The sequence below is a fragment of the Copidosoma floridanum genome, unplaced genomic scaffold (genome assembly GCF_036245765.1).
Source record: "Copidosoma floridanum isolate Cflo_tuat_1 unplaced genomic scaffold, Cflo_Japanese_pri ptg000018l, whole genome shotgun sequence".
NCBI lineage: Eukaryota > Metazoa > Arthropoda > Insecta > Hymenoptera > Encyrtidae > Copidosoma > Copidosoma floridanum.
Window position 1 is genome coordinate 2,001,059 of NW_028321895.1, and position 21,599 is coordinate 2,022,657.

At 35.1% G+C, this 21,599-nt stretch overlaps 1 protein-coding gene across 4 annotated transcripts in view; it reads left to right on the top strand.

The window, feature by feature from the left end:
* Moe (moesin) overlaps window positions 1-21,599 on the top strand; it is a 236,779-nt gene that overhangs the window by 118,769 nt on the left and 96,411 nt on the right. For all 4 annotated transcript variants that reach the window (XM_089592508.1, XM_089592506.1, XM_089592505.1 and 1 more), the window contains one exon: window positions 9,409-9,531. In XM_089592508.1, coding sequence (XP_089448634.1) covers window positions 9,409-9,531 — 123 coding nt within the window. The remainder of the gene's footprint in view (window positions 1-9,408; window positions 9,532-21,599) is intronic.

Genomic DNA, 21,599 nt, shown 5'->3' on the forward strand with positions numbered 1-21,599 from the left:
TATTTTTGTCACTAGTACCCATGTATGATTACCTGCTAATCGTTGTTTATGCGTTCAGATCCATCAGATCTACTTTATTGTTCTCCTGAACGTTAACAAAGTTTTTGGTAAAATTTTTCAAATGATTGTCTTTTTAAGCTGCAAAATTTTTTTTCTTTTTTTTGGATGGATTTTCTAACTTTTTTTTTGGCATTTCAAGGAAAGATCGATGGTACAGCATTATTTTTTATACGATTACCTTTCATTTCTTCACCTATTACATAAAATAAAAATGTTGATGTGCAAACGTTTTACCATGATGTTGTATTTAAAAAAATTAAATACCAAATAAGTTTGTAGTAACGTAATCTTCAACGCGAAAGTGGTGACAACAGATTCGGCTGTGTAGTTTTTAAGTCCAACTTTAAAGTTTTATAGCTTTGAGCCATTTTCTACGGATTTTCGTATTTTTTTGAAAAATAGTGTCCATTGTCTGTTGTACTATTACATTTGGAAATACTGCAGTAAACTCGATATATAGACATGTTTGCACAAACTGTTTACTTTTCCAATAGCTGGTTGTCTGTATGAATTTCAGATTACTCGAAATGGTACTATTGTATTAGCATAAATATCGCTCGCTCGTTAACAGTAGTAATTGACTTACATATTTATTAGTATTTCAATTTACAATTAGTATTTACAAAAGCTGCTTTAATCAGTTTTCCTCTTGCTTTTTTTATTTTATTTTTATTACTCAAAGTTTTATGGCTCTTTAAGAATAATAGACACAATATTTACTTGGTTTGGGTAAGTGTATTGAATGGCAGGGGTTACGCATAGACTCTATTTACTTGCTTTTAAAATTTACTTTGAATTATGGCACATTTTCTTACACGGGCACATTACCGTGGCCTGACGGTGGGATAACCCTCATTATTCTCATTAAGGCACAAAACTTATAAACAATGCTTTGTTTATAATAACGCTGTTGCAATTACGAAAAACTGTGATTTTCTCGAAAAGTCTTGTTCATACGAAGCCAAAAAAGAATAATACTAGAAAAGTCCTGTTAAATAACTGTTACTTCTCAAATAAAATAATTAGATAGTACTATGCATAAAAGAGAAAAATTAAAACGCTGCAAGACCTTTTGATTATTATTTTGAGGCTTAGTATGAACGAGATTCTTCGTGAAAATCTCAATTTCGGGTTATTGCAGCAGCTTTATTATAAACGAAGCACTGTTTATAACTGTTGTGTCTCAAATAAAATAAGTGGATAATATCAAAATTAAAAAAGAAAAAATTTCAGCCGTAAATGCCCTCCCACTGAATATTTTGAGGCTTGGTAAGATTAGTGTTCTTTGAGAGAATCTTAGTTTCTCGTAATAAGAGAATCTCTATTATGAACAAAACATTGTTGATAAGTTATGCGCTATACTAAAAATAATTGGATCATGTTGGGTGTGAAAAACGGAAGTAAATTAGTCCCATAGGACCTCTTGATTATTATTTTGAGGCTTGGTAAGATCGATTTTCTTCGAAAAAATTTCAGTTTCTCATAATTGCAGAAGCTTTATTATAAACAAAGCATTGTTTTCACATGTTGTACCTTAAATAAGAAATTAAGATAGTGTTTTTCATTCCAAAAAAAAATTTTAGCCTTTTTGTACCTTTCAATTATTATTTTGAGTCTTTATTTAAATAGATTCGATGTACGCACATTCTACTCTAATATTTTTCACTGAATTTGTGTTAGCCGCTCTTTTATTATGTATTCTAATGTTTTAATTAGTATGATGTAATTTAACTACTTGCGTAATAGTTGGAGATACGATTTGAAAAGCCGAATACGTATTTAAGCTTCTTGAATCTAATTTGAAAAGTTGTTGTCTCCAGACCATTTTGTATACTTCAACCACTACGTACCCTGGAAAGGATCGGTGTTACCTGGTTAAATGCTTCGAGTCGAGAGGGTAATTTAGAGTTGTCGGTGACCGGGGTACCCAGCTTCGTAGTGGAAAACTTCAGTCGTAACGTCTGCCAGTGAATGACTGACTCGATTAGTATGTGGCTAGCTTTGGATAACTTAATTTTTGTCACCGTTTTATCAGGTATATTTTCCGACCTTATGAGGCTGTAAAAAATAAACCATGGTTTTTCATGCAAAATACAATAAATTAATACAATATGAATTCATGGGAAGATTTCATACCTGTGTACATTGTGGTAGAGAATGATCAGTTAAGATTGAAATTACATAGTTACGAATCACATGTCCCCAAAAGAATAATAGGATTCCGTAATTAATGTCAAAATAAAATTCAACGTAAATTTTTATATGACTAGGGACTAAGCGATATTTTTTATTATTGGTTACGTGTTTGACTCTGTTGATATACAACATTACAAAGATTAGTCTTTTTTTAAATTATTATATGTTCATAAAATTTTTTCTATTACCAAAGACTAATTTATGAGAGCGCTTAGTGATACATGCATTTATTACAGATTCTGTATTTTTTATGAACGTATGATTCATCACTTCTTTTTTTAAGGCTCTCTTAGTTTCATCGATGTGTGTAAAATTATGTGACACAACTGAATTTTCACGCTTCTGCGATGGATTTGAATGTTTCTATTCTGTCGTTGCTTAACATCACAATATTTTAAGTATCATTATTATTATTCAGAATTATTTCGATGTTATATTATTAAGCAATTTATTAAAAGTTTTAACAAATTAATTATTCAAAGAAGAGACGCACATTTTATTATCATGTACTATTAATGATGTTATTTAATAACGATGCCAATAAAAGATTGCGTAGTGTTAACCAACGTTTGAATAAATAATAAAAATAAAGATACCATCGCTCACAGTTAAATATAAAGGATAAAAAATATGTAAAGGTTTAATTTTAATTTTCTAACGGCCGCTAACAATGTTCATTAGTTTCTTATTGTACTTTAGTGTACAGTTATATTTTTATTAGAATGGATGAGTGTTCTTTTTATTGTTTGGGTACCAAAGACTCGTAACTTGATAATTTTTTTCTTGTGCTTGTACTCAAAATTGTTGCAATATACGTAAGAAGTTGTGGTGGTCTACTTATTTCTTACAACCTGAGAAGGTCAAAAAACATATCTGACGAAGTGTTGCTAAAAATACAATTAAAACGAACCAACTGTATTTATTACCTTATTTGTCGAAATAGATCGACAAGTTGATAATTGGAAATGTATGGAAATCTTTCTATACTGGACAAGATCATGTGAACAACACGTCATGTGCTCAAATCATATGAAGATTCTGCTTGAGGTTCAGATTCCAAAATAAGGTATTGCTTTGTTGATTCTTAAATCATAAAAAAACGATTAAGAGATGACAAAGTAGTCAGCCATTTCACAGTTAATGTTCTAAACTTTTTTTGCCTTGAGTGAAACACAAATAAATAGACAAACTTTGAACTTGACTTTTTAAGCAACACCTCGTTAACACTTTTGATACGCGATACAGTTTATGGAAATAAGGTAATTATAATTATTTCCGAGCTGATAATATTTGTACTACATATAAATAATAAAATAACTATAATTTAAAAATTGATTTCATAAAAAATTTTGTATCTCTTGTTACTAGGTGTAAAATATTTTTTATGATTATTATGTACATGAAAACTTACGTCTGAGTGTTACACTTGTGATTTTTTTAATTCGAAAAGTCTTTGGTTTGAACAAAAAATAAGCGTTGCTTTTGCCGCTCTCATTATAAAAAAATGTCATTATTTGTTATAATAATACCATCAAGACTACAAGATAAAAATGGTTAAGTTTTCTAAATTATCAAACCTTTGTCTAAAACTTTCATTTCGGTTTTTTTTTTTTAAGTTACTTTAACTGTTGACTTCATTTCCTAATTGTACAACGTACCTTCAGTACCTACCTTTCTGTTTCTGCTTTCAGAATGTACATGCTAATTCTTCAATATTTTTTTGACAAGTTTTAATATCATGAGCTTTTGAGCTACTTATAATTTCGAGGTATCTCTTGAAACTATGTTGTTGATTTTGACTGTACCATAGGCTCAAATTTAATGTCATCTTATTTAACTTTTGTGTAGGAGTATTGGAATGCAAATTTAGCAGGGAAATGAATTCTCTTTGAGATAAATTTTGTGTCTGATTATCACTTTATTTCAAAGCATGCTACTCTGTACTTATTTATTTATTTATTTTTTTTTTAGTTTAACAGGTAGTATTTGGCCCATGTGTTAAAACAATACTGTTTTGAATACTATGAACTAATACTGGCTCTGCTATGATTAAATCATTCATTGACTTAACTTATTGATTTTGCTCATTAGGCTATTATTTGATAAAAAAGGAATTGAAATTTTAGGTCCCTCCGTAGTTATAGAACCCAGTTAACACCGTTCATTTTTTCCTATTGTATATTTCTTACCTAGGAGAGAAAGTTCATCTTGCGTCCCTAAGGGCGCGGTTATTGTATGTTTCTACCTGAGGTGAGAACGAAATTTTTTGAATCGAAGGGGAAAGAGCAACTTTGCACCGGTGAGCACACAACCCACCCGTGGGCGGAAAGCGTACCTTAGGACGCAGAGCATTGGGCACGGGGAACGAAATGGTAATTTTTGTACCTAGTGGCTCATGTCGCCATCGCGAGTACCAGGCCCGAGGTACTTGTGCTGGCCCTGGTTGTATGCGAACCAGGTAAGAACCTATTTTTCCTACCGAGGGCAAACTCGACCCTCAAAAATCCCCAAGTTTAGAAAAATAGTTTTTTAATTTGCAGCCGTTTTTGGTATTATTGTAACTTGGCATCTGAAGGTCTGCTCTATATCATTGACTCATTCGCTTAGAGTTTCTGCTTTTAATATTTATGAAAATACAAACGGTTGCTGCATCATTCCGTAAACAAAATCCAGTTTTGCAATTACAAGTAACATTGTTTCTTTTTTCTTCCGATTAGAATGTATATATCTAAAATGGCGCACATGCTTCATGCCAGAGATTGTACCGCCTAGTGCATACAATTGACACATTGATTCGATTACTTTTCCTCCTTTAACGAGTATAAATTTCCTATCTTTAGATTACCATATCTTGCTCTTGCTAACACACTAATACTTTTTGCTTTTTAGTTCATTTTAAAAACTGGGGTGGTCCACTCAATCCATCGTACTTGTGCTTGTTATTCTATTTCTTGACCTTTTTTCCATTATATTTCTTGCCTTTTAATATTCTTTGATCTTTGTATCAGAATACTTTAAATATTTTTATAACCCTTTAGTCTTTTTCATTCTTTACTACTAAATTCTGAACTAGTGGGAAATGTTCCTCTGTGTATACTACGATCACTTGTTGGTGTCGATCTTACTTTCTGTAATCCTTAAAGATACAATTTTATTACTTCATCCACTTTTTGTTTAGTTTTCATTCAATACGTAATGATAAAAATATGCTGCCGCAACTACTAAACTTGTGCAGAGTAGTTTCAGTGACATAGTTCTTCCTGAAGACTTGGCAACGCTATGGTGTTTTCCCTACTCATACCAAACTTCTAACGATTTGGATTTTAAACAGTGATTGATGTTCTAAACATCCATCACTTAGAGTTTCAAAAACTAGAAATCTTATGATATATATAGGATGAGCTAGTAATTTTTTTAAATCGATGTAGGAATTTTTGGAAATTTTTACATTGATATAAATAAAGTATTGATAGTTACATACGTCTAAACCTGTTTTTTTATTTTATCGTAAAAGAAAATTGCTGATCTCTAAAAATTTTAAATTTAAATAGATTCATCATATTGCGCCAGGCAACAAAAAAAACCTGGATGCATTCTATCGATAATTTTTTATTCTTTATCTATGTGAATTGGATTATCCTAATATATTTTTCAATAAATTTCCCCTAGTAAGACAGAGATGGGGAGAATCACGTCAACTGTCCCAGCGCCGCGGTGGACGGCCCGCGCGGGCGTCAAACACGACGTTTTCAACTCTTCGTTTCGGTGTCAAAACTTTGATAAAAAAATTATCTAAATACATATTCTTATGTATTTTTTCCTCAGCTTTCCAGTGGTGGCATCAGTTTTTCGAAAATTTTCTCCCATAACCTCGAAAAATGCACTTGTTTAAAAAACACGTTTTATCTCCATGATCTTCAACTTTTGGAATTTTTTTGATAGTCTAGATCGAAAGATAAGACATTTTTACGTAGATATCGACAATAAAAAAAGAGGGGTTTTTCGTTTTTATAACGTATTTAAATGACGAACAAGACGATGCTAGCCGCGGCGGCCGGGCCACGCGCGGCAGCAGCGCGCCGTCTGCTACCGTCTCTCTGACAGGATGTAAACAAATACACCCTACCGTGACGGTTTGCACTTCGCAACAAGTTTCGATTGATTAGTTAAATATTAGTATTTATTATTTTTATGACTTGAGGTTGTGCTATCGTATGTCGAAGTTTTCGTAGGTTTTATTATTATTTTTAATTTGTAATGTTATTCTTTTTTACTTTTTTACGTAGGTTATGTGATTGCAATAGAGAATTAAAGTGAGCTTTATATTTACGCATTCATCAGTATATTTCAGAAGGGATTTGGTTTTTTATAACTCGCTTTCAATTTCAAGTACTCAAGATGGTGAAATGTTGCAATCCATTGAATATAGATAACCATAACGTCAAGAAGAGTTTGATTACATTTCCACAATCTTTGAAAGAAATATTCCCGCTTGTGTAAAATAATGCTTTGATATGTCTAAAGTGCAAAGTAGAAGCCTGTAAGTATAAATCTGTAAAAAGTATTCAAGATGAGAAGAATCGTAAAGCAGGCATCGCAGTATTGGAGCAAATTAAGGAGAAATTTGCATCATCTAACGATAAGCGAGAGAGAATCACGTTGCTCACCCTCGCCCCGAAATTTTGGAACCGAAGAGAGCTTATGAAAGAATTTGGTTGCATAGATAGAGAAGCTAAGAAAGCTTTAAATTTAGTTGCAGAACGTGGCATACTCTCATGGCCCGATAAAAAAAAAGGAAAAGTTTTATCTGCTGATGTTGAGGTCTGCGTAAAAAATTTTTACGAGCGTGACAGTGTCAGCCGCTTGATGCCTGGATTAAAAGATTATGTTTCTGTGAAACAGGATAATGGTTAACGTGTTCATGTACAAAAACGATTATTACTTGGAAATTTGAACGAACTATTTATTTTATTTAAAGAAGAGCATGAAAATGTCAAAGTGGGTCTCACGAAATTCGTACAGCTCAGACCTCCTCACTGTATCTTAGCCGGAAGTAGTGGGACGCATAACGTTTGTGTATGCGTGCATCACGAAAACGTAAAACTGATGCTAGATGCACTAAATTTAGAAGAATTAACGAAACCCACGGCAACACCTCTTAAAAATTCCACGGACTGTTTAAACGCCATTGTTCGCGATAATCCTTCCGAAAATTGTTTTTTAGGAAAATGTTTAGATTGTCCCAATTTTGGAAAACTTTGAAAATTATTATTAGATTCGCTGGAAGCTGAAGGAATTTTTGAAGTCAATTATGACGCATGGACGCAAACTGATCGGTGCACGATAATATCCAATGAAATCCGAGTTCGTAAATTTTTAGATTTACTTGGCGAGAAGTTAATGAAGTTGAAGACACATGATTATTTCGCAAAAAAACAAGCATCATTCGTAAAAAATTTGAAAAATAATTTGGTTGACGATGAATTTATTGTTAGTTTTGATTTTGCGGAAAATTACCCATTCGTGGTTCAAAACTTGGCACAGTCTTTTCACTGGAATAACAACCAGGCTACGATATTTACGTGCGTTGTGTACTATAAAGAAAACAATGAATTAAAACACAAAAGCTTAGCAGTGATATCGGATAACCTTTTGCACGAGACGGGTGCCGTACAAGTTTACCAAAAAATTATCGTCGATTATTTAAAAAGAGATTTCAATCCGAAAAAAATTTATTACGTGAGCGACGGCGCATCGCAACACTTTAAAAACAAAACTAATTTTCATTTTCTGTTGAATCACGAAAAGGAGTTTGGGATTCCAGCAGAGTGGCACTTTCACGCGACTGCTCACGGGAAAGGAGGATGTGATGGGGTAGGCGCGAATTTAAAACGTGGAGCTAGAAGGTCGAGTTTGCAACTCTCTTCCGGAAATCATATTCTAACGTCACAAGATCTTTTTCACTGGGTGGAAAAACACTGCAAAGAAACGAAGGTTTTTTTTAGTAGCAAATCTGACTACGAAGAAACTTCCTTGAGATTAAAAGGCGAAATTTCCAGTGCGAAACTGATTCTAGGGACACTGAATTATCATGCGTTTATCCCCATTAAGGATAATAAATTAATGTTAAAGAAAACTTCTTTGAGTATTCAGTATAAAATTTTTCCGAAACTGAAAGAACGTAAAACAAGTGTCACTTCGATTACCATGCCTAAAGAAAAAAAGAGAACGAAGTAAAACAAATTTGTTTTTATTTTTTACTTTATTTATGTAAATATCTAATATTTTATCAATATTAATCATTGTTTATTTCTTTATTATAAAATTGTTGTATATATGAATAAATTTTATCAAAACATTTATTATTTATCCATTGTAAACCCTGGTTAACTAATTGTTGTTTACATCGCCACTACTACATTATATATTATATAGCCAAACAGACACACGGCGGACGCGCTGCTGCCGCGCGTGGCCCGGCCGCCGCGGCTAGCATCGTCTCGTTCGTCGTTTAAATACGTTATAAAAACGAAAAACTCCTCTTTTTTATTGTCGATATCTACGTAAAAATGTCTCATCTTTCGATCTAGACTATCAAAAAAATTCCAAAAGTTGAAGATCATGGAGATAAAACGTGTTTTTTAAACAAGTGCATTTTTCGAGGTTATGGGAGAAAATTTTCGAAAAACTGATGCCACCACTGGAAAGCTGAGGAAAAAATACATAAGAATATGTTTTTAGATAATTTTTTTATCAAAGTTTTGACACCGAAATGACGAGTTGAAAACGTCGTGTTTGACGCCCGCGCGGGCCGTCCACCGCGGCGCTGGGACAGTTGACGTGATTCTCTACAGATGTGCAATAAATGAATATTTATCAAAATCAAGTTTTAATGAAATTGACAATTTTTCAAACAACAGTTGTACTCCATTTGGTTAACAAATAATCTAATGGGTAGAGAGTAGATTTTCCATCAAATTTAATGGAGTGGACTCTATGGGTCCTTGGGGGAAATCCCAGCTTTAAAGGTCGGGATAATTGCTTTAGAAAGATAATAAAAGGGGCTGAGATAGCTAAACAATGACAATAATAATAACAATAATAATAATAATAATAATAACAATAATAATAATAACAATATAATACTTGCAGGTAATTAGCCAGGAGGTAAAAAAAGAAAATCCACTGCAATTTAAGTTCCGCGCAAAGTTCTACCCAGAGGATGTGGCGGAAGAGCTGATTCAAGACATCACTCTGCGTCTTTTCTACCTACAGGTTTGAAATTATACACTTAATTTTTAGTTTTTTACAGGTGACATGTAAAATTATACATTTCATAGATGTGCATTTCTCTAATTTAACTTTAGTCGTACATGTCCTGAACTGAAAAAAATTATAATTTACTATAGCAAATCAACGATTTTGGAATTCTGATCTTGAAAAAACGTTATGGAAGTAGATTTTACATTTTACTCCCCACCCTCTTCGCCATTATGCTCCGCGCCGATCTCCTCAACACTACGCCTTGCCTCGCCACTACAGCATAGCATTTATTTTTAATGTTTTTAAACTTTATTTGTTGTTCCTCAACTAATCCAAAAAAAACCACTTTTGTAACACAATTTATTTCGAAACTAATAAAAAAAAGCTTTTAAGTGGAGCAGCTTTTCTATTTATTAGTAAAAATTTATTTGTTTGTCATAAATTTGTTAATTTTACTGTGAACAAATAATTGTTTATATTATATTGTTTTTTCGTTTTATTTTAAGTTTTCATAAAACTTTTTAGCAGTTTTACATTTTTCCATCTTTTTTTCGTTAATAGTTTATTCATACAAGTTTATACATGAATACATAGATTAACTTTTATTGCGATTCATTCTTTCACAATTTTTGGAATTGATGATGGAGGCAATTTTTTGACTTAAGGACGTTTGTCACAATAAGCGGGGTAAAAGTTTAAAGCGGTAAGGAAGCGCATATGTGCCGTAACTCCCGCAATCATTTTTCTCATATGGATGTACAAGTGTTGGATCTATTTAAAAATTGGATAGTTTTATTAAAAAGTAATCTTTTATAAAAAAAAACTGGGAGAATACTACATACTCAAAGATTACTGCTTATAGATGCAACTTCACGTGATTGCTCTATGATGTTACACGTTAAATTGAAATTTTTTGAAAATAAAACATTCAAAAACAGAGTACAGTTTAACAATCTGCAACTTTTTAGGTTACTTCTTATGCTATTTCGAATGTACCTTCAATGTTTAAATAGTATTTGTCAAAAAAATCATATGTGTGATAAACGCCCTGAAGTAACATGATGCTATCCTATTAAAGGGCACGTGATCATATCCTATTATGAAGATAAAGCGAAAGATAAACATAAAGCGAAACTACAAAATGGTTTTTTATAGCCTTGTGGATACAACTTTATCATGAGTATTGGATATGAATTAAAAATTAGTGATCATTTGATGAATTGATAAAAATGTACAGTCTTGTACTGCCTAGCCTGGTGGCACGTCAAGTTATAGCTTAAATAAAAAAAAATTTTTCATCTGCGTAATATATAACGTTAATAATTGTTAATTAATTGAATATCAAAATATTCATTGAAACCACTGTCTATTCACGCACATATACCCATTCTAACGATAACAGCACCACCTTCGTACACAATATTGTTTTATGAAAGGTATGTTTTTATTCATAAATTGTCTGCCATAGAATATGATAGAATATCACAAGTATGGTTGTATCAAGTATGACTTCATACTTAGCTATCCAACCACCAACTGTCCACTAGTTTTTTTTTTTTTTTTTTTTTTTTCTTTTCTTAGATTAGTTTTTTTATAAGAAGCGTTGTTTAATAAATTATTCTTTATATGTTAATTTTAACTAGATTAACAACTGTTTGTCCATTATTTTCTTTCTTTTTCTTCATAATATTTTCAAGCAATGTTTTACATAATATCTTTTTTTCCGTCAATGATTTATTCAAACAAGGTTGTATGAATTGACAATTTGATTTTCATTGCGTCTTTTCCTTTCAGAATGTATGACTCAAATAATGTACATAAGAGAGTCTTCCTAGGAATTGAAGAAGTATTCCTTGTGTTCAATGATCAATCTATACCTACATATTCTGCAACGTTTTGTTTAGATTTCCAGAATGTATGAGGCAGGGAGCATAAACGCACATTTTATTGCAATAAGACACTAGAATACTTTGTTATTTATAGCGCAGACGCAATTTAATAGTATGAATAATCACAAATAAAACGATTAATAACAAACTTGACCTTTCGCATTGCTTTAGTCGTCTTGCCTCTATCGCTTTGATGTTAGTTTCGTAGCAATTTAACAAACTTATTACACAGTAAAATTTTCAATTTTCTTACGTAAATTTTACTTAAGTGACTCTTTATAATCTTTTCTATATTTCTAAACCGTGTTTATATCAAAAACTAGCAGCTCCTTCGTATCGGCTTCGCCTAATATTCACTGAGTAGAGCACCTTAGCATGTTGACATGTAATGCTAAATGTTTTCAGACTCTTGACAGTTCTCGGAATGAGAAACTTCTAATAAAAAAAATTCGTTTCTGAAATCCATGCAGTTTTGTTTGAATGATAAGCTGTAAAGACGTTAAAAAAAAAATATATTACAATGCTAAAAAATGCTGTGCGTTCCTTGAGATAGTTCTTAGCAATAGAAAAAGGGTTGTTGATTTACATTTTTTTACGTTATAAAATATCAAAAGAGATGTTCGTTCAGATGGTAAAAATTTAAAACAGACAAAAATGTATAATTTAAAAATTTTTTTGCTAACAAAAAACTTTACTACCAGAGCAATAAAATCTTGGTGCCTAGTCTCTCTATTTTCAGCGCCACAATGAATACAAATACATACTACTTCACCTACTTATATCGCTGAATGATTTGAGTAAATTGTGTCAGGGTTGTAATAAAAAGCTGTTCCATCACTGAATGATTCATTTATTCGTTGATTTTGATGCGGATGTTCTAATTTCAATGAATGTTCTGAGTCAGTTTCTTGATTCTCAAAATTGTATACATTGAAAGCATTTAAAATTGTCCTTTAGATATAGCCCTTTGTAATTCTAAACATTGTTTAAAACTTTTGTGAGCCCTCAGAGCTCTTTTTTGCCAACTTAATTATGTTGTAATGTATTAATTGGCAAGGTAGTTTGACACTGAATGAGTCGTTTTTGTGATTCAAGGTAAAAATTTGTTTGTGTTGTTTGACTGTTGAAGACTGACATGTTGGCTCAAGTTTAATTCTCCTTCATAGCTTTACCATAAGATTTGTCAAACGCACAACCCGCGAAGAATCAATGTTACCTGATAGATTGCTTAAAGTTGTGAGGGTATTGTAGGGTTGTCGGTAGCTAGGTTACCCTGCCTCGTGGTTGAAAACTCCTCTCTTATCGTCAGCCAATGAATGACTGACTTGGTTTAAAGTGGCTGGCTTCGTATAGTATGGCTGTGTGACAAGAAGATCGGTTTTTGGTTTTTACGTACTACTAGTGAACGATAATAGAATGTAACACCCTGATCGCAATGAATATAGCCAACTATTTATAAATATAAGTTGGGCTTTGCCCCCCTGCGCGTTTTGCGCCCAAACCCGTGGCATAAAAAGTTAAAAGTTTATTGTGTCATATCTAAAATTACTTGAAATTCATTTGTATTACTTTTATTGCATTTTTTTAAATAATCAAAAAACCGCAAATGTAAAAATTATTGTTTTTGAGTATTTCGTACCAAGTATAAAAATAAATGTTTAAAATTTGTATGTACATTCTATATTTTATTGACATTTAATAGAATATAAAATCTTCCCATGGTATTATTTTTCTTTATAATATACTTAAATTAACATTCCAAAATAAATTATATTAACGTAATATCAAAAAATGGGACCAATGGAAGAAGTATTGAAATCAAACGTTTCTCAGATTTATTTGATGTTCACGTTATACACGGTGGATTATTGTCCTAAATAATCACTGTTCTCACATGCAAGCACTGAAAACTTCGATGAACAATAAAAGAGCATCGTCAATAAGTATGTATGAACAATAAAGTATGATGTATGACACGTTATTTTTAAGGTACACTGATAACAAAAAATTAAGGTGCGTGTGCACGGTCACTTTGCGTGTAAATATATCGTACATCGAAATTCTCGATGTACGACACAGCGTACACCGAGATTTTCGATGTACGACGCAGGATGCATCCAAAATCTCGGTGAAACTTAAGGTGCCATGTAGGATATTTATAAGTTGACACTTTACAGGTTATGTGGCTCGTATCATATGGTTGTGAGTATCAAACGTTCCTGGTTACACAAACGCATCATTAAAACTTTGTACCTTTCAACTTATTGAAAAGTCAAACCCTTTCTAAAAACTTCCCGTGTATCAATAACTTTATTAACGTATCATTGTATCATGGTATATGGATACAAAATCTCAACTTGGGTGACCGCTTCAACGTACACTGGAAATTTCAGTAAACGCTTCAACGTACACTGGAAATTTCAGTGAACGCTTCAACGTACACTGGAAATTTCAGTGAATGCAAGAGCGGTCACTGAAAACTTTGGTGTATGTATTGTAACATCGAGATTAGCAGTGTATGCACGCAATATAACCGTTTACATACACCTTAATTTTATGATGCTGCATGCACTTGAAATGTTTGTGTCATACATCGTACTTTTTGGTTACAACACATTAATTAACGAGGACGCTATTTTAAAAATCGACTTTTATTAGGACAATAATCCTCCGTGTAGTTAATTTTTTGAATATCGATATCCTAACAATGAAAAATTCAAATAGTAATCTTTAACTATTTTTTTTTTTTTTTTTTTGGAAACATGGATTCTAGTCATTATGATGGATAAAATTTTAAAAATCTAACAAAAACTTTAATTGATGATTGCTTACAAAAATTATTTAAAAAACAAAAAGTAATCTGTCGAAATAATGATAAAAGTATTGATAGAAAAAGAAATGGAAACAGTGAAAAAGTCCTAGTAACTGACGTCACACACGGAGCACGCTGCACGTTAGGGACGACTAAAATACCTCTCAACGGTATAATAATGAATCTGCACGTAGTCCCCGATACCTTTCCGATAGAAATGGAAGGCATTATTGGCTGGGACGTTTTCAAGTTGTATGATGGCCTCATAAGCGCCAAAGAAAATTATTTAGAATTAAAAGGCATCAGAATCTCAGTACTAAAACCAGAATATTTTAAAATCCCTACAAAATCGAGGAAAATAATATTTGCGCTTATAAAAGATGAGAGCAGCCACGTACAAGTCGGCTGGATCCCTCTACAAAATATAAAGGAGGGAATCTTATTTAGAAATTTTATAGGAGAAAATAAACACTCAAAAATATATGCGGAAATTATAAATATAACAGACAAACAAATTGACGTGCCAGTACCAGAAGTAAACGTTTTCGAATGTGAAACCAGACAAGGGGCGGAACCATTCACCATCGCTGGGGACGACGCTAAAGGGTTAAACATAGCCATGATTGGGCATTTTAACACTAAAAATTCAGACGCAAAGGTGAAAAATAATGAAATTATAAAAGAAAGAAATGCCGTAAGCGGTAAAAATAATGATGATATAAAGAACAACATTGAAAATTTCAAAGATATTTAGAAATCGGATATAGTGGCTCGAGTAAGCAAAATAACGGAAATAGTCGATACATCTGGCTGCAACATGGAGGGATTAAACCACATCCGGGATCTCATAGAGTACAATCTGTTCGTGTTTGGCCTCGACGGCGAGCCACTAAAGGCTACAAACTTACTTAAGCATCGAATGATAACGGCAAGAGAGAACGGAAAGAAGCCAATAGTTGCCAAAGGGTACGCTATCCAATAAAACTAAAGAAACAGATGCAAGTAGAAATAGATAAACTACTGTAGCAACAAATAATTGAACCCTGACATCCCCATATAACTCAAATATGTGCATTGTCCCGAAAAACGTGGGACCAAACGAAGAAAAACGCTGGAGGGTCGTAACAGATTTACGGCTACTGAACGAACTGACAGTTGGTACGTGCTATCCACTGCCATTCCAGAATGAAATTTTGGAAAATTTAGCAGCTGCAAAATATATAACCGTGGTAGATCTGAAGAGCGGGTTATTCCAAGTATAAATTCACGAAGAGGATGCTCATAAAACTGCTTTCTCAGGACCAAACGGACATTACCAATATAAACGAATGCCGATGGGATGCATAGAGTCGCCAAGTACATTCATGCGAGTGATAACACTGGCACTAGCAGGCTTACAAGGACGCAAGATAGAGGTATGTATGGATGACATCATGGTATTCGCAGAAAACTTGGAACAACACGAGATAAGATTCAAAAGGCTCTTAAAACGGCTAGCCCATGCAAACCTCACAATAGAACCACGAAAATGCCAATTCCTTAGAAAAGAAGCAAAAGTGTTCGGTCATATTGTAGGCAACGGCTAGATCAAAACAAATCCGGAAAAAATTGAAGCAGTAAAAAGTTTTCCTAAACCAACAAATGCGAGGAAAATGAAACAAATTTTAGGGTTGGCGGGGTACTATCGACGCTTCATCAAGGATTACGCAAAAATAGCCCAACCTCTCTCAAAGCTTACAAGAAAAACAGGCGAATTTAAATGGGAAAAAAAACGAGAACATGCATTTACAAAACTTGAAAACGCTCTGTGCAGTGAGCCAGTGCTGAGAGCTCCAGACATAAACGAACCCTTTATCGTAACAACCGACTCATCCGACTACGCTATCAGAGCAATTTTAAGCCAGGGAGAGATAGGCAAAGATTACCCTTGCGAATATGCATCCAGACGCTTGAAGGGCAGTGAATTACGATATCCGACATACGACAAGGAATTATTGGCGATAGTGTACGCCAAGGAGCAGTTCAGGCCATATTTGTTCGGTCGTCAATTTACAGTCGTAACTGACCATGAACCACTCAAACATTTCCACACATCAAAGAAACCGGTTTTCAGATTCACAAGATTGAAGGCAGAACTCCGTGGATATGAGTTTGATGTTGTTTATAGACCTGGACAAAAAAATAAAGCACCGGATGCTCTTTCCCGCAATCCAGTACTCAAAGAAGGAAAAGAAAACTCAGAACTCCCACACCGGAAGCTATACGAGCTTCTGGAAAAACAGGAAAGAGACAATCATGAAAACATGAATGCACCACCAGCACGAATATATAAAATGCGTACAAAGAGACAGGGGAATCTAATACGAAAGAACAGGAAAGTAAAAATCGAAGCGTCTGACTCAGACGAGCCAGACGAGAAGGCAATTAAAAAGAAGCCTAGAAAACTTAGAGAAAGCGAACAGGTATCAAGTACCCACAACTGCAGTAGTACAGACACAGGATCAGAACGGGAAATGACGGAAAAACGAAAAGGTAAGGCAGATAAAAACACCCTTACAGCGGTAAACGGTAAAGAAAAAATTCTGTCGCAAGGACCAGCTGACGATAAACTGGCGTACATGTGCAAAGAGAAAAACATGGAAAAAGGGGTAAAAACGTCGAGCACACCATTTATCAACAAGGGTGTAACAGAGAAAAGACAACACAGAACCCGTAAACGACAGTTAGATACTCTACATAGGAAAATTGCAGATTTTTGTAACCCCGCCGAGCAACCGCACAACTCAAAGGAAATTATTATCGCGCATTGTGATACACCGGCAGCAACGCAGAGGGATACCGAGCAAGAAAAACATTAGGGTTACCAACTAGCGCGGAATAGCGAGGCAGCAGAAAGAGCGGAGAAAGAGAGAGAGAGAGCGGAAAGCTAGGAAAGCAATAGGGGAAACAGCAGCAGCAAAAACACCTGACAGAGACAAAGAAAGCGAAGGGAAATCGGAAAATAAAGGAGAGGTACATGACCAGATAGAGAGTAGAGCCAAAGGTAGACAGCAAGTAGATGAGCGGAGGACGGAAATGACCGAACAAAGTCAAACGGCACCGAACGAACACGAGAGTCAACAACCACCAGATACACAAGTACCTAACGGCGGAAACGAGAAGTATAATAATAACAAAGGTCAAATTATCAATTTAAGGTCAAAATTTAATGAATCAACCAATCGATTCCGAGCAAAGGTCTCAATCGACGTTGAGAAGAAAGAAAAGAGGGCATAAGAATCGATGTATGGGAAAGCGATAGCACACCAACCGCAATGAACGAAGAAGAGGATGCAAAGATTCGAGTATTGGGGACCTAATGCGCAGAACCTTACAGACAGCTAATAATGATCGATGTCCCCAGAGACGGAAGTTGTCTGATCCATTGCCTAAAACTTCTATACGGATTGACAGAATCAACAGACGAGCTCAGAAAAATTCTACGCGGGTCAGAATGGATAAATAAATGTAAGGACCCAAAAGGAACCCAACAAATATTAAATAACAGCCATGAATTCGGCGACGGAGAATGTGCTTTTATATTTTTACAAGAATATGAAGCAAACATATGTATACACCTACAAGTATCATCCGATAAGATAGTATACCAACAATTCATGGGGGGGGGGGTGGAAAGACGAAGAATTGAAACACATGCATCTCAGAAACCAACACTATCAAGTCCTCGCAGAAGGAACTAGCGGTGATCACTCACCCAAATATAATAATGAGAATCAAAACGACGATTCCGATACCCAGCAACCTCGAGATAACACAGAAGGAAATTTTAAAGGAGATAGCAACGACCACGCCGTAAACGAACAAGACGAAGAGAACGATGAAGAGGATGCATGGGTTACGGAAAGCGAGGAAAAGAGTGAGAGAGAGGAAGAAGGAGAGTGGGCAGATGAAGAACGCAGCATGCCCCCGCCTAAACCTCCACCACCACTAAACACTAATACTAAACGAGACTCTCTCTCACTAGATAGCGACCAGGGCCTAAACAAAGCGCTGATAGAGGAAAGTCATGAGAGCTGCAGCGAGGAAAAGAAAATCGTGGATAAGATGGGCATAATGGAAAAACATAGGGTATGTAGAACACGATTACCACGCAACATACCTCCATGGGTCCCGAAGGACGGCTCAGAACCCACCCCGTTTCAAAAAATGAAAAAGGTCGAAGATCACCCATTCAGGTACATCGACAACCTCGCATTGGTTACAATAACGGACGACGTCCCGGGCACAGAGACCATCGACGCATTGTACGAGCGGGGCTATATAAACCTAGTAGTCATGAAGAACGAGACAACAGCAGTAGGTGACGTCATGCTATCCAAAATAAGAAAAGTATGCGTTATTCGGATGTACGCAAAAACTCACTTTGAAGATACAGCACTGAAATCCGACATAATGAAATGCGTAATGGCCCTTAGATCGCTAGTAATGGTAAACAAATTAAAAACAATTGGGCTGGTAAGAGATCTAGCGATACTGAATCTTGACCAATGGACATACATAGTCGAACAATTTGAAGAAATCCTCAGACATAAAAATGAGCGCTACTTTATATACAAGCACATTAGTGGTACCGCCACTAGATCAAAGGTATAAGCTAATAAAAGAATATCATAAATCGGCTGTAGGCGGGCATCGTAGTATTAACGAATCATGTAGCAAAATAGCAAAGGATTTCTATTGGCGAAATATGAGACCAAACGTAAGACAGTACATACTCGGCATCCCGTCATGCCAAACAAAAAAGTTAGTGCGAATAAAAACAAAACAAGCCATGATAATTATGGGCACTCCGAGTAGACCATTCGAAAAGATATCGATAGATTTTTACGGACCGATAAACAAACAATCAGCACACAACAATACACACATCTTATCAATACAGGACTGGCTAACCAAATACATAGTGCTAGCCCCCGTACATAAAGCAACAGCAGAGGAAACAGTAAGAGCCCTAACGGACAAATTCATAGCGTACTTCGGAGCCCCAGAAAAATTATTATCGGATAGGGGGACACACTTCATGAACAAAACCATGGAGGAATTCGTGAAACTACTTAAAGTCAACAAAATTGGGAGCACAGCTTACCACCCCCAAAGCAATGGCGCAATTGAATGGATGCACCACGTCTTGACGGAATATTTAAAAGCATACGTCAGTCAGACTGAAAAATGGGACGAAGTTTTACCACTGTGCGCACTGGCATACAACAAATCAGAGCATGAGAGCACAGGATACTCCCCATACGAACTAGTATTCGGCCAACGTGCAAAACTTCCCTCAAGCTTTAAACAGCCAGAAAAAGGACATACGTATACGGCACTGATAGAACAAATAACAGAGAACCTTACACAACTACGAACGCTAGCAGCAATGACACAGACACAAAATAAGTACAAATCAAAATACTACTACGACAAGAAACTCAATACAAAGTTCTTCATGGAAGGGAAAATGGTATATGTATTAAAAGAACCGTCCAAAGGGAAGTACGACAACCAATTCGAGGGGCTATATGAGATAACAGGTATAGATTACAAAAACAACAATGTAAAATTACAAAGGGACAACGAAATACGCGTAGCACATGTGTACACTATCTTATTTTATCGATTCCATAGTGTTTCTATTATTTTTTTTTTTTCAGGAGAATTGGGACGGAGTACTGTTTATTTTAAAAATTACTTGAATAGAAGATAAAAACTAACTATTATATAATTCTTATACACTTTCTCATAGACCAATCAAAATGAATTTCAATCCATCATTATTCGCTTCGTGCAGCAATGTGAAACAACGCCACCTGCAGGAAAAAAGATGACGATACTAACTAACTAGAATACACGGCATCAGATAAGACAATGATAGATAACAAGAGTTTATTTGAAAAATCTTACTAATATATAAAGCAGAAGCGCTAAAACCGTTGTAATCGCTAACCGCGAAAACTACTAAACCGATTTTGTTGAAATTTTGCACACTGATTCATGATACTTCCTAGATGGTTTTAGTGTAGTTTTTATCTTAAAAAATTTAATAACAATAGCAATAAATGAGCTCAAAGTTTTGAAAAAATATGCCAGCTTTTCACTTTAGTTCAGTAAAATCCGCTAGGTGGTGTCGACATAAAATCGAAGCTACCTGCAACATAATTAAATAAGTGTGGTTATAATAGGCTGGAGCGTCTTCATAATGTTGTAGTCGAGCTTCGGCAACTCAATGAGCTGTATTGAGAATGCTGATAATAGTCTTGCAGCTGGGTATCCCGGTAACGGACGACACTCTTCTCTAAGGGGGAAGGGACCTAAGTGTCCATTCACCCCGAATCTCGACGAGTGCGATCAAAAAAAAAAAAAATTAATTCCAACCGATGCCGTCTCTGCCACAATACCAGGTGACATATCTAGCCAGAGCACAATCTGCTCCAACTCATCAGAGTTGTGAGGGAGTTCCACCATCCCTCTTGGTGCAGTTAGAGAATTTGTGGCTACAAATGTAAGCAAGGGAAGAAAACAGCTCTGAGCTCTGAGGGGCATGGGCAGCCACAACGGCTACCTTCTTGGTCGTCGCGTCCCCAATGCGCTTACTCACATGTTCCCGTCTAACGGTGAGTGGTTGGTTATCCGGGGAATGACCCGAGACGAGATATTCTTTGGTCAGCAGCGTATCTCCCTCTATCACAGTCTCCATATATCGAAACTCCCAGGGTAAGAATCAAGCAACCGTAGCCAGCTCTTCATCATCAGGAATAAGAATAGCCTGGAAGTTTCACCACTGGCGCTTTTTAGGGCCATTATAAGTATTTACTTTCTCTACTTAACCATCAATTTCATCGGTTCTTTTTAGCATCCACCTAAGTGTAAACTACCTTGCCAACAAATACATTTTTATTACCGTTTCCGGAAGCGATTCGTCGACTAAAAGACTATATTAACTAAAGACGGGCACTATTAAACCAAGTCAGCTATTCACTAGCAGACGTCACCTGCGGAGTTGTTCTTCGCAAGGCTGGAAAACCCGGTGACCGACGACCCTATATTACCCTCTCGACTCTAAGAATTCAACCAGGAATCACTGATCCTCTCTAAGGTCTGCGCTGAGCAACCCTATAACAGCTATGAAGAAAAAAAATTGAGCCAACGGAACAGCCTCCACTGGACAAGTATCACTAACCAATCTCCCCATCTAAGATCACCAAAACAACTGAATCTGCAAATAAAAAAGGTTTTTTAGACACCAACGTCTTCGACGTTATACCGGGAGACGTTGGGAAAGAGCACTACAACTAGCCCAAAAGCTTCGGACTTTGTAATTTTTCTCC